This window comes from Oncorhynchus masou, chromosome 15, assembly GCF_036934945.1.
Source record: "Oncorhynchus masou masou isolate Uvic2021 chromosome 15, UVic_Omas_1.1, whole genome shotgun sequence".
In the NCBI taxonomy this organism is placed as follows: domain Eukaryota; kingdom Metazoa; phylum Chordata; class Actinopteri; order Salmoniformes; family Salmonidae; genus Oncorhynchus; species Oncorhynchus masou.
In genome coordinates, this window is record NC_088226.1 from 55,898,485 (window position 1) to 55,911,422 (window position 12,938).

At 44.1% G+C, this 12,938-nt stretch overlaps 1 protein-coding gene across 4 annotated transcripts in view; it reads left to right on the top strand.

The window, feature by feature from the left end:
• The first annotated feature begins 7,058 nt into the window (after positions 1–7,058).
• The window catches only part of LOC135556502 (transducin-like enhancer protein 4), a 96,639-nt gene continuing 90,759 nt past the window's right edge, over positions 7,059–12,938 (top strand). For all 4 annotated transcript variants that reach the window (XM_064989759.1, XM_064989761.1, XM_064989762.1 and 1 more), the window contains exon 1: positions 7,059–7,839. In XM_064989759.1, the coding sequence (XP_064845831.1) occupies positions 7,816–7,839 (24 nt within the window). In that variant the 5' untranslated portion in view covers positions 7,059–7,815. The remainder of the gene's footprint in view (positions 7,840–12,938) is intronic.

A 12,938-nucleotide genomic window follows, 5' to 3' on the forward strand; every position in this document is an offset into this window, starting at 1 on the left:
GAAGGTAGGTCTTGAAATGCATCCACAGGTACACCTCCAATTGACTGAAGCCATCATTTTCTGGAATTTTCCAAGCTGTTTAAAAGGCACAGTCAACTTAGTGTATGTAAACTTCTGACCCACTGGAATTGTAATACAGTGAATTATAAGTTAAATAATCTGTCTGTAAACAATTGTTGGAAAAATGACTTGTGTCATGCACAAAGTATATGTCCTAACCGACTTGCCAAAACTATAGTTTGTTAACATAACATTTGTGGTGGTTGAAAAACGTTTTTTTTTTACTCCAACCTAAGTGTATGTAAACTTCCGACTTCAACTGTAGGGCGAGATCGCGAACGTCAGGTCTCCACAGTATAAAAATGTGATGCATGAGGGTAGGTCACGTGCTGAATACTACATTATATTTTCATATTTTACAATGTGTACAAGTTTGCTGTACATTCCTGATTTATACATGTGTGGGCATATAGTACCTGTTAGGGATTGAGGGGCTTTCTGGGATATGCTTTGGTAGATGATTGCTGTATATAAGAGTGCTAGCTAGCATGCACCGATGTAATGGTCACATAAGCTCACTGCTAACACAGTTGTTTTCATGCTACAGATTTTACCATCGACAGCCATCAACATTATTAAGCCCTACACAACTAACGTGCTGTTTCCTATTTAATAACAGATAATAAATAACGCTCAACTGAGACCACTGGCTGCGGCGATGACCACATGACCTTCTCCCATTCCTCCTCTGGATCATCCAGAGGGTCATTGGAAAACTTCAGACGGGCCTGGACATGCGCTGGCTTGAGCAGGGGGACCTTGCGTGCACTGCAGGATTTTAATCCATGACGGCGTAATGTGTTACTAATGGTTTTCTTTGAGACTGTGGTCCCAGCTCTCTTCAGGTCATTGACCAGGTCCTGCCGTGTAGTTCTGGGCTGATCCCTCACCTTCCTCATGATCATTGATGCCCCACGAGGTGAGATCTTGCATGGAGTCCCAGACCGAGGGTGATTGACCGTCATCTTGAACTTCTTTCATTTTCTAATAATTGAGCCAACAGTTGTTACCTTCTCACCAAGCTGCTTGCCTATTGTCCTGTGGCCCATCCCAGCCTTGTTCAGGTCTAAAATTTAACCCTGATGTCTTTACACAGCTCTCTGGTCTTGGCCATTGTGGAGAGGTTGGAGTCTGTTTGATTGAGTGGGGACAGGTGTATTTTATACAGGTAATGAGTTCAAACAGGTGCAGTTAATACAGGTAATGAGTGGAGAACAGGAATGTCCACATGAACACACCCAAATAGCCAAATGTTTTCACTACGAGGTCAGGAGAGGGCTAGGCCACAGTACTGGTAAAACACACGGACGCTATTCACATCATTTTCATTGGAACCCTTCTGTTTACCTAATGTCAACATCAAATCAAATGTTATTTGTCACATGCGCCGAATACAACAGGAAGACCTTACCGTGAAATGCTTACTGACAAGCCCTTAACCAACATCCAGCTTGTCCAGAGTTTCACATTTGAAGGGAATGTTTTTTTTTCAACTGCCATTGTATTTTACTGAGTGTATTTGTCCTATGAGGTTGAAACCTGCAAAAGTTGAATGTGTGCTACTGTGAACTAGGGAGTAACTGCTGTGTTCATAGCAGAGAGAACCTGTCTGGAGCATGGGAGGTGGAGTTGTAAACAGAACTATTGTTATAGTGAAACGCCCTGACAGACTGACTTTCACACATATGGGAGGGAAGGAGGCAACAAGTGAAGAGCAGACGGAGGGGGGTTGAGAGAGCGAAAGAGGAAGTGGGGGAGGTATAGAGGTATTCTTTTTGAACTTCTGTGAGTGTAATGTTTACTGTTAATTTCTATTGTTTATTATCTACTTCACTTGCTTTGGCAATGTTAACATATGTTTCCCATGCCAATAAAGCCCTTGAATTTGGTGTGTGTGTGTGTGTGTGTGTGTGTGTGTGTGTGTGTGTGTGTGTGTGTGTGTGTGTGTGTGTGTGTGTGTGTGTGTGTGTGTGTGTGTGTGTGTGTGTGAGAGAGAGAGATGGGGAGACAGGCACACAGAAAGTGAGCGATAAAAGAGACATGGGATGATAGAGATGGAGAGAGCGAGGTAGAATGAGAAAAGTAAAGGGGATACCTAGTCAGTTGTACAACTGAATGCATTCAACCAAAATGTGGCTTCCGCATATACCCCAACCCCTCTGAATCAGGGAGAGAGAGAGAGGTGAGTCACTGCTCTGAGGGTGATATAGGCAATGAGGTACAGGGCCAAAGGTGGTAAACACTTACTCATGGAATAGGCTTCTATCGATCAATGATTACTTAGTGTGTTTATGTTGGTGTGTATGTGTGTGTGTGTGTGAGTGCATGCATGTGTGTGCAGCAGATAACACAGTCATAGACAGAGACAGAGTGACAACACTGTTTCAAACAGGGAGGCTTTCAAAGCAGACAGCTGGAGTGAGTTCAAAGCTCTGGGTTCTGAGACCTCTGCATTGCTTTACAGTAACATGTTATAGAAATACAGACCCCAGAGTGCTGCATCAACAAACTTTAGTCTCTGCAACTAATCTGTAGGTTGCAGATGCAAAAAACTATAGTAGAGAGACTCCTCTGTCTTAAATCTTGACAGAATAAGAAATACACACACACATCATATTCTGTCCATGGCATGGAATGGTCTCATCTCAAGATACTGTAAACAGAATAATTCCAGCTTTGAAATGAACATAAGGGTCATTTTTTCAGTCTCCTTCAAAACATTTCTCATCTTTTATTCGGACTGCGGACACGACCCGCTCAGCTTGAATACAGCAGTAGGAATTGAATAATTGAAATTAACGGCAGAATTTACTGAATATGTATGTAGCGTGACTGACAGCGGGAGTCGGCGAAGGCATGTATGTGTGTTTGTGCAGAATAATTGGAACTTTAATGCCCACAATCCTCACAGGCTCCCGAGTGTCGCAGCGGTCTGTGGCACTGCATCTCAGGGCTAGAGGCGTCACTGCAGAACCTGGTTTGATCCCAGGCTGTATCATAACCAGGCCGTGATCGGGAGTCCCATAGGGAGGCGCACAATTGTTACAGCGTCGTCCGGGTTAGGGGAGGGTTTGGCCGGGGTAGGCCGTGATTGTAAAATGCGATTATTTTCTTAACTGACTTGCCTACTTAAATAAAGATTAAATAAAAAATAAATGTAAACTCCCTCTCCACTGCCCACAGCCAGTCATTTGGCATCCAAGCCATGATTGGTCAGACTTTTCGAACGATGTCAAGACCCAACGTGGGACAAAGTGGTGCCTATTGGCTAAAGCAGGCAGCACGCTTGACCAATCAGAGAGCGATTACACATTTCGACAGTGGCAAGCTTTTAAGGTGGTCCTGAAGTATTACGGTATGTACTCGTTTCCTCAAATTGAATCATCCCAGAGGGTGTCATGCCTCGACGATAATGTTGGTCTGTCTCGTCACAGTTATCTTTACCCCTAGGGCTGCTCTTTTAATCTTATATCTGTTTAGGCTGGTTATTTTTTTGTCTTTGATTGAGTGAACTTATTTCATGGCGCTTACTGTAGATAACAAACTACATGTGTGAATTTTGAAAGAAAAGCAGGGATAACTCACTTGTCTAGGCTTATACTTTCAACTGTCATCAACGAATGCAAATATGATTGCAATCTGATACAGTATCGCCTACGGCGTGCACGTCTATAGAAATATAATAACGTTGCTGCGCTGTTGACTAAAGGTAGGTTATGATGTCATTATGCACACTGTGGTCACAGGTATGTTCGAGCCCTCCTGAGAGGTGAGATTGATGCAGAATTTAGTTATTAGGAAGATGCCATGAAATTACTATAACAATTGCTTTTATAGGCCAATCCTGCATGCAGGTAGTCTGATTAATTAGGCTGTAATACACAATAATTGGTATATACAACCTGAAACTAATGCCCGCAAAATCATGTAAATGTTCCTTACAAGCCAGAATGTTTAATACAATTACAGTTCAAGTTACTCACCGATTCTGTGTGGTTTGTCTTTCAGCTGCTCGAGATTTTTTACTAAATATCCACAGATGGGTAGTCAAATTATTTACCCAACCTTTTAGAGAGCTGGTAGAAATATGGCTTGGCACTGAGGTAAAATTATTTTATGTTGGATAGATTGAAATCCGCAAAAAGTGTTGATTGTTCTCCACCCCCCCCATTCAGAATATACCATTTTAATAATAATAATAATAATATATCCCATTTAGCAGACGCTTTTGTCCAAAGCGACTTACATGTCGGCTGGGGCCACTACTTTTACATATGGGTGGCCCCAGCGGGAATCAAACCCACGACGCTTGGCGTTGCAAGCGCCATGCTCTACCGACTGAGCCACACAGGACCCATTTTCATTGGCATTGCATGCTGGGTTCAATAGCTATTTACGAGAGATTATCCAGTATAAAACGAATCTTACCTCGGTGCCTAACTGAACCATATACCTCTACTAGCACTCTAAAAGTTGCTTAAACAATAATTACTGTGGATATTCAGTCTCATTTCGAGCAGCTGAAGGACAAACCGCACAGACAACCGGTAGAGTAAGTTTAAATGTAATTTTATTCAACATTCTGGCCTGTCAGAAACATTTAGACAATTTTGCAGGCATTTGTTTCAGGCTGTATATGCCAATGAATTGTGTATCACAGCCTGACTACTCAGACTAGTATTCAGGTAGACTACTTATACAGTAAGGATTTTAATGTATTTGTTTTGTGTCTATAGATCACCATCTGACATCAATCAAATTCATACAGTATGGTAAGATATGAATAAGAATATAATATGCAAATATGACTTGCTTAAGTAGATTATACAGTGCAAGATCGGGTTGGAGGGTCAATGGAGGAGGGGTTATTGATTGTTATTCTCAAACTGGACAGTTTTATCTCAATCTCTTCATTCAATCATGGACACTTCCTGACAGTTGTGGCTGCTTTGCGTGATGTATTGTTGTCTCTACCTTCTTGCCCTCTGTGCTGTTGTCTGTGCCCAACAATGTTTGTACCCTGTTTTGTGCTGCTACCGTGTTGTTGTCATGTTGTGTTGCCACCATGCTATGTTGTTGTCTTAGGCCTCCCTTTATGTAGTGTTGTGTTGTCTCTCTTGTCCTGATGTGTGTTTTGTCCTATATTTTAATCCCAGTCCCCGTCCCCACAGGAGGCCTTTTACCTTTTGGGAGGCTGTCATTGGAAATAACAATTTGTTCTTAACTGACTAGCCTAGTTAAATAAAGGTTAAACAAAAAATATATTAAATTGAAGTTGGATAAGGGCCATATCGACTTGACTATGGAGAATCACAAACACTGGTCAAAAACACTGGTACCACCTACAATAGCTGACCACCATACTGAGTTACCACTATACTTAGGTGTTCTCAGATACATCTCAAGGTGCCTGTGTAGACATGAACACAGTCATCCATATTTAGCCAGCACCCAGCCCTGTTTATCCAGCACCACCCAGCCAGCCATGTGTAGACTAGACAGCCCATCAGCCTATCAGCCCTGAACCCTGTGTTCCCGATCAGCTCTCCCAGGGAAACAGACTCAGAGTCATGTGAATAATTACCTGCCTAATCCCTGCAATTAGATAACTATGATTAGTGCAATCCCCTCCCTGCCTGAGCGGAGGGTGAGGGAATACTTACCTCAGGGAGGAGGGAGGGAGGGAGAGAAATATCTAGAGGAAGGGGGGGGGGGCAAATTAGTTGTGGATGATGAAATGTGTGAGGTGAAGAGATGGATGGATAAAGAATGAGAGGGGAGTGAGGGTTAGTTAGGGATATGAATAACTCCAGTTACTGACTGTAAGAGAGAAGGACTGATGTGCAGCACAGTTAGGTCCAGGTGTGTGTAATAACCTGTTATTGTGAGCTTTAGTGGACCAAATGCCTTAGTTACTGTAAACTTTTGTTCTGTAAAAATGGAAAGAGCTTTACTTGTTACTAGGTTACCTCTTTTTCAAGATGCTGTAAGAGTGCGTGTGTCTGTGTGTTCCTTCCTGGTAAGAGTCTTGGAAGCGATGAGAGGGGGATGTTCAATCATAAGGGATTCATTCCTGGTTGATCAAGTTCAACAGTGAAGCCGCCCTCTGTAAACTCATCAAGCCTATAGGCAAACAGTGGGAGTACAGACTTATGGCTTTAAATAACAATCTGGGCAGAAATTACCGCTACATTATTAGTATGTCTTGAGACATTTTTCGACATGGCATGTTTAACATGGCCTAAGTTGTGTAGACCCAGTTCTTTGCTGAGGATACAGGACTGAAATGACTATTTTCTTCTTGACGTTCAAATAAATACAGAGGTATCTGTGAAATCCCTCTCTCTCTCTCTCTCTCTCTCTCTCTCTCTCTCTCTCTCCCTCTCTCTCCCTCTCTCTCCCTCTCTCCTTCTCTCTCTCTCTCTCTCTCTCTCTCTCTCCCTCTCTCTCTCTCCCTCTCTCTCCCTCTCTCTCCCTCTCTCCCTCTCTCTCTCCCTCTCTCCCTCTCTCTCTCTCTCTCTCTCTCCCTCTCTCTCTCTCTCCCTCTCTCCCTCTCTTCCTCTCTCTCTCTCTCTCTCTCTCTCTCCCCCTCTCTCTCTCCCCCTCTCTCTCTCTCTCTCTCTCTCTCTCTCTCTCTGTGTCGTCAGTGTGTATGTCGTCAGTGTGTGTGCGTGTATGAACTAGAATACTGACATACCTTTCATCTCTTCAGAATGACTAATTATGCGTTTGTGTGTGTTTTTGTGTTTGTGTGAGTGGTTCGTTTACGAGTGTGTGTGCACTCGTATCTATAACGATAGTGTGTAAGGATGTGTCTTTCTGTTTGCGCCTGTCTCTTTGTGCATGGCTGATTGCTTTGTCCATCTGACTACAATTGAAAGGGGATCTCTATCTATCTCCGTGTCGGTGTGTCTCTATCTCAGCCGCTCCACCTTAAGGGGAGCTTTAGCAGGCTGTCTTGTTTATGTTGAAGCCAACAGGCACAATATATTACAGTCCAGGGCTCCCTGCTGAAAATCCTACTGGATCTCCTAGTGACCTGCTGTTCTTTCCTGCTTTCCTGTTTAAAAAAAAGTATTATTTAGATTAAAAGCAAAGCTCGCTCTCTGTCATAGTTTTTCTCCCTCTTTTTTAAATTTTGTATTCCAACAGACAACTCAACCCTTCAGTTTAAGGTTCTGTTCTCTCCTATGAGAAGAAGAGGGACTGGAGGTACTGTAGATTGTAGGTGAATTTGAATGGAGGAGTGTAGTGTTTGTATCTTGTTGGAGGGGTTGGTGAAGGGACAGGAAAGGGGGTGTACTTGGGTGTAACGCTCAAGCTTCACTGCCATGTCAGTGCCTGTGGACTCCAACTGATTACAGAGCGAGAGAGGCGGAGAGAGGAAAAGAGAAACGAGTGAGACTTTGGTTACACCGAGGAAACGAGAAGAAGGAAAAGGAGCCAAAGTGTTAGTGTGGGGATTTGTTTTACCGTGAGAGCTGTTTAACGGATGCACTGACAGAGCTCTCCCAGCTGTGTCGACAGGCTCCGTGTCGGACAGGGACAGACAGAGCAGAGCTGAACGGAAAGAAGAGAAGAGAGCAGGAGTGGGCAGGAGGGAGGACTGCTCTCTCCAACCTTGCCTGAGACCAGACCAAAGCAGGCAGAAAGATCTGGACTGGGCTGTGTTCCTGGTGGGGGGCAGAGGAGTGGAGGGTCAGGGGACAGGCTCTGACCTGATAATCAAACAGACTGAACATCTCTCCTGGGACCATGTACCCTCAGGGCAGGCATCCGGTAAGTCGCTCCTCTTTTTCTCTTTATCTGACTACTGCTCAGGGACAGAGATTGAGTCAGGGACTACACTGAGAGGACAGAGATAGACAGGGACTACACTGAGAGGACAGAGATAGAGACAGGGACTACACTGAGAGGACAGAGATTGAGACAGGGACTACATTGAGAGGACAGAGATAGACAGGGACTACACTGAGAGGACAGAGATAGAGACAGGGACTACACTGAGAGGACAGAGATTGAGACAGGGACTACACTGAGAGGACAGAGATAGACAGGAACTACACTGAGAGGAAAGAGATAGACAGGGACTACACTGAGAGGACAGAGATAGACAGGGACTACACTGAGAGGACATAGATAGACAGGGACTACACTGAGAGGACAGAGACATGGAACAGTTAGGGTGTATGAAGAGAGTCCCTCTAACACACACACACACACACACACACACACACACACACACACACACACACACACACACACACACACACACACACACACACACACACACACACACACACACACACACACACACACACACACACACACACACACACACACACGTGAAGTGAGAGTCAGCTATGCCACCCACACAACTACCTTTCAACTACCTCTCAACAGCCCCTGGGTGCAGCTGACAGGGGAAAGACAGGGGTGTGTGTGTGGTTTTACTGTCCTTGTGGGAACACTTCGCCAGTCCTCACACGGAAAAGGGTCTATTTTAGGCTTAGGGCTTAGAATTAGGGTAAGGTTTGGGGTTAAGGTTAGGGTTGAGGTTAAAGTTCAGAAAAATCAGATTTTGAATGGGAATCAATTGTTTGGATAGTAAAACAAACACTTGTGTGTGTGCGCGCTCTGTGCTGTATCTGTGTTTTATGTGTCCAGGGATAGTGTGTTAGAAGGCAGTGGAAGGTATTCCCTTCAGTCCCCTCTCCCCCTACCACCCTCCTCTCATTATTTACTAAACTACAGTGTTAGGAACTGAAGAATGAAGCTGGAAGAAAGGATGGGTTTGACCATACATGCGAGAGAATCGGATGGAGAGAAACAAGGTGTAGTTATATATATATATATTTATTATTATTATTTGTTTTTTTACTACCCCCCCTTTCTCCCCAATTTTCGATCTTGTCTCATCGCTGCAACTCCCCAACGGGCTCGGGAGAGGCGACGGTGGAGTCATGTGTCCACCAAAACATAACCTGCCTAACCTCGCTCCTTATTAACACCCGCCAGTTTAAGGCGGAAGCCAGCCACACCAATGTGTTGGAGTAAAACACTGGTCAGCTGGAAACCAGAGTCAGCCTGCAGGAACCCGGCGCACCACAAGGAGTCGCTAGATCGCAATGAGTCAAGTAAAGCCCCACCAGCCAAATCCTCCCCTAACCTGGACGACGCTGGGCCAATTGTGCACCGTCCAATGGGACTCCCGGCTTCGGCCGGTTGTGGCACAGCCCAGAATGAACCGGGTCAGTAGTAATGCATTTAGCACTGCGATGCAGTGCCTTAAACCGCTGGGCCACTCGGGAGGTCGAGGTCTAGTTTCTATAGTCAGATTTGCTGTCCATGTCTTTGTATCTGGTGCAAATGGGTCAGTGATCACTTAGCTTTCAGCCTGCAATCACAGAGAATTATAGGTGACATTTACAGAAGAGGGGGCATGTGAAATCAATTATATGTACAGAAAGAATGCAAATCAGTGGAATAGAAGGAAGCAAGATTGAGAGAGAACCAAGGCATTGTGAATTAGAAATGGGAATGAGTAGGAGATCACACTGGAAATAGGACTTTAGTCCAGTCACAGTTCAGAGCTTTTGTTCAGAGTTGTACAGTGTTTGTGATAAAGTTCGGTCCTAGATTGAGCCAACCTTAACAGATCAATACATACTGCTGTTGTCAGTGTAATGGGATCTACAGCACAGAGTGAGGATGGAAGGAACGTGTGCACGCGTGTGAGCTTGAGAGAGAACGAGGAAAAGAGGGTGACTGCGTAGACTTTGGAATAGCCCCCTGTACCTATTACTGTCAAGAGACTAGTTTCTTTGCGTCTCATTTTCCAAAGGTAGTCATGTTTTGTGTGTATCCCAAGCCACATCTTGTTATACTATTAATATCCTATGAATTAATGTCTTCTTTGTATCAAATTAACATTTCAATGTCCAGATCATTTAAACGTCAGACTCACTGGACTTGACTAGCGGTATCTGTAGAAATCCTGTAAGCACCCGAGACCAAAAAGAGGAGGAAGGGCCTCTATCTCCACTGTTACTCACAATGTCACTGGCCTTTCGAAATGACAAGTAACTGAAAACATAAACCACATAGACATGGCAACAGCACTGTGTTGTGTTGACTCCTGGGGCAGAACAGAGACATTGGTATCTGTTCAGTAGTCCTCCTAAAGGGTTAAACCCAGGGCTGATTTACAAGGCAAACATAATTGGTTCCACTGGATTCTTGTGGCTAGTGTTATCTGAAGTGAGGGATTGCTCTGTGAACTAGGGTTGGGTGATGTCAATATTTGTCACGTGATTATGTACTCATGTAACATTGTGATATACTATGGTATAGTCCGCTATTGTCCCCCCCCCCCGAAACAAGTTTTTAAAAGATCCCACCGTGAGCTTGCATGCTATGAGAGGGATGAGATAAATCCCCACATTGACCAAACATATTTAGTGGATCTGTGGCGTGAAAGAAGTGTGTGTGTGTGTGTGTGTGTGTGTGTGTGTGTGTGTGTGTGTGTGTGTGTGTGTGTGTGTGTGTGTGTGTGTGTGTGTGTGTGTGTGTGTGTGTGTGCGTGCGTGCGTGCGTGCGTGCGTGCGTGCGTGCGTGTGTGCGTGTGTGTTTGTGTGGGCATGTCTGTTTGTGTGTGTGGGCATGTCTGTGTGTGTGTGTGGGCATGTCTGTGTGTGTGTGTGTGTGGGCATGTCTGTGTGTGCCGAAGCGTGCAGGTAGAGCGAGTGACACAGTCAAAGAGCCTCGCTGGCTGTGCATCGTGCAATGGGTTGTAAATCATCATGGGCTGCAGACAGAGCAAGCTACTCTGCTGTCCTCAGAACTGGATAATTATAAACTGATTTGCATTTTTGCCTAATCCTCTCTTATTAGGCTACTAGTCCTTGAAGGTAGGTTGACATTGCTAGAATAATATGAAAATAGGGCCAGGCCAACTAGGTTACAAGTCATTTTATTTCATGTTTTGATTTTTCCATGTTGGTATTGTTTGCTCAATGTCACTTATTTGTCATTTTAGAATAAAGTTGTGATTGAAAATAGCATAGACTCTGACTTACATAATTGTTCCCATTTTAAATGCAACAAATTTAGGACATTAACACAGAATATTTGTGAAATACTTTCATAATTGAATTTGTCTTAATGCTTTTATGTTATTTAAATGATTAGGATTAGGCTTTTGGCATTTAAGAAAAAAACATTTGCAGTCTTGCATCAATGCATTCTAGTGGAATGATAGTGTTTCACAGTATAACTTACCTGGCAGTGTTGTGATATTCGCCTATTGCCGGCTTCTGCTGTCAAAATAGGAAAGCTGTGCAGTGTTGCCAACTTAGCGACCTAGTCCTTCCCAGCTGCAGTCAGAGCAGGAGATGTTCACCCCTCCACGTCCAGACTGCAAATGAATCGCGCATGTGGGGAGCCGCCGCTGGCTGATCCCACCCTGGCTTACATTTAGGAAGGGATGTAAATGTAAAAATATAAACAATAAAATAAAAAACTAAGTAACTCCGCCAGAGTGTCTCTTTTGGGTCACTTTTGCCGGTCCCAAGCCCGGATAAAGGAGGAGGGTTGGAATTGTGACATTAAAAAAAACAAGAATCGACAGAAGAAAGTTCATTTGTAGTTCTAAACATATTTAGGGTGTTTTTCACTCACTTTTTGTCTCTCCCACGACTTTATTCCTCTCTCCTACAGCGTCCATCACAGTTACGTGTACATGGCCAAGTAAGCAAATTAGGCGATGACATCATTTAGCAACTTCTAGACCCTTTTAGGACAGCCAATAGCTACTTTCCTTACTGAGGAGTTGGCAACACTGAAGCTGTGTTATCTAGTGGGAACCTGGGAAGGGGCCAATGTAGAAATCATTGTCATTTCCTGGTTGCTAAAATCTACAGAGTTTGTTAAATTTCAGTTTCTGTGAGGAAAAAAAGCACTAAATAGTGTGGGGAATCATTGTACCATCTAAATCACTGTGAAATATATTTTCAATAACTAAAAAGATTGTTTTTACTTAGGAATATAGACTATAGGAATATATACAATTTAATCAGACTGTCACCCATGCACTGCCCTGCTGCATGACGCCACTCTTCTCTTTATGGCGTGAGGCTCGTCAAAATGTAATGAAATGTATCGTCTGTCACATCACAATGTCGTCACCATCGGCGATGGCTGTCAATCATCCTCAATAGACGATACTATCGTAATATCGCCCACCCTACTGCGAATCTCCACCCGCCCAGGCCAAGAACAATAAAACCAGGCTGTGAATGTCACGCCCAGAGTTTTCGCAGTTACCAAACACATATTTCCAACCGCCGCAGCAAGAGCCATGGGAGGCAGACCTGAGAGTGGACAGATGGTGGGATGGACACCGTCCTTATCTACATAGACAGAGTAGGTAGCACACGACCACTGCTACCCCCCTAATGAGTTTAAAGTTAGTGGTATGGTAGGTCATCTGAGTAATCTTCGTGTTAAAGCTGAAGTCTACTTTGACGTATGTGAAACACTAGCTGATTCTCAGTGCATCCACTGACTAGACCACTCTGTCTTTACCTGTAGGGACGCACAGCATAGACTAAAATGAACATGGCATTACAAGATGTTGAACACAGAGGGAATCCTTGTTGTTTACATATTGTTGTTGGTGCAGTTGAGTTTTTTTTGTTATTTATGGATGGAGCAGGCTTCGGTGGTGGACATTAGCTCCTGCACACTTAGCCTGTGTATGTGTGTCCCCTCCAGAGACTGTTGTGATAGTTGTCTGGAGAGAGTTGATCTGGCCCTGGACTGATCCTGATAGACTCACACAGGAGGGGACTTACCGCAGGCAGACAGGGACACGGGTC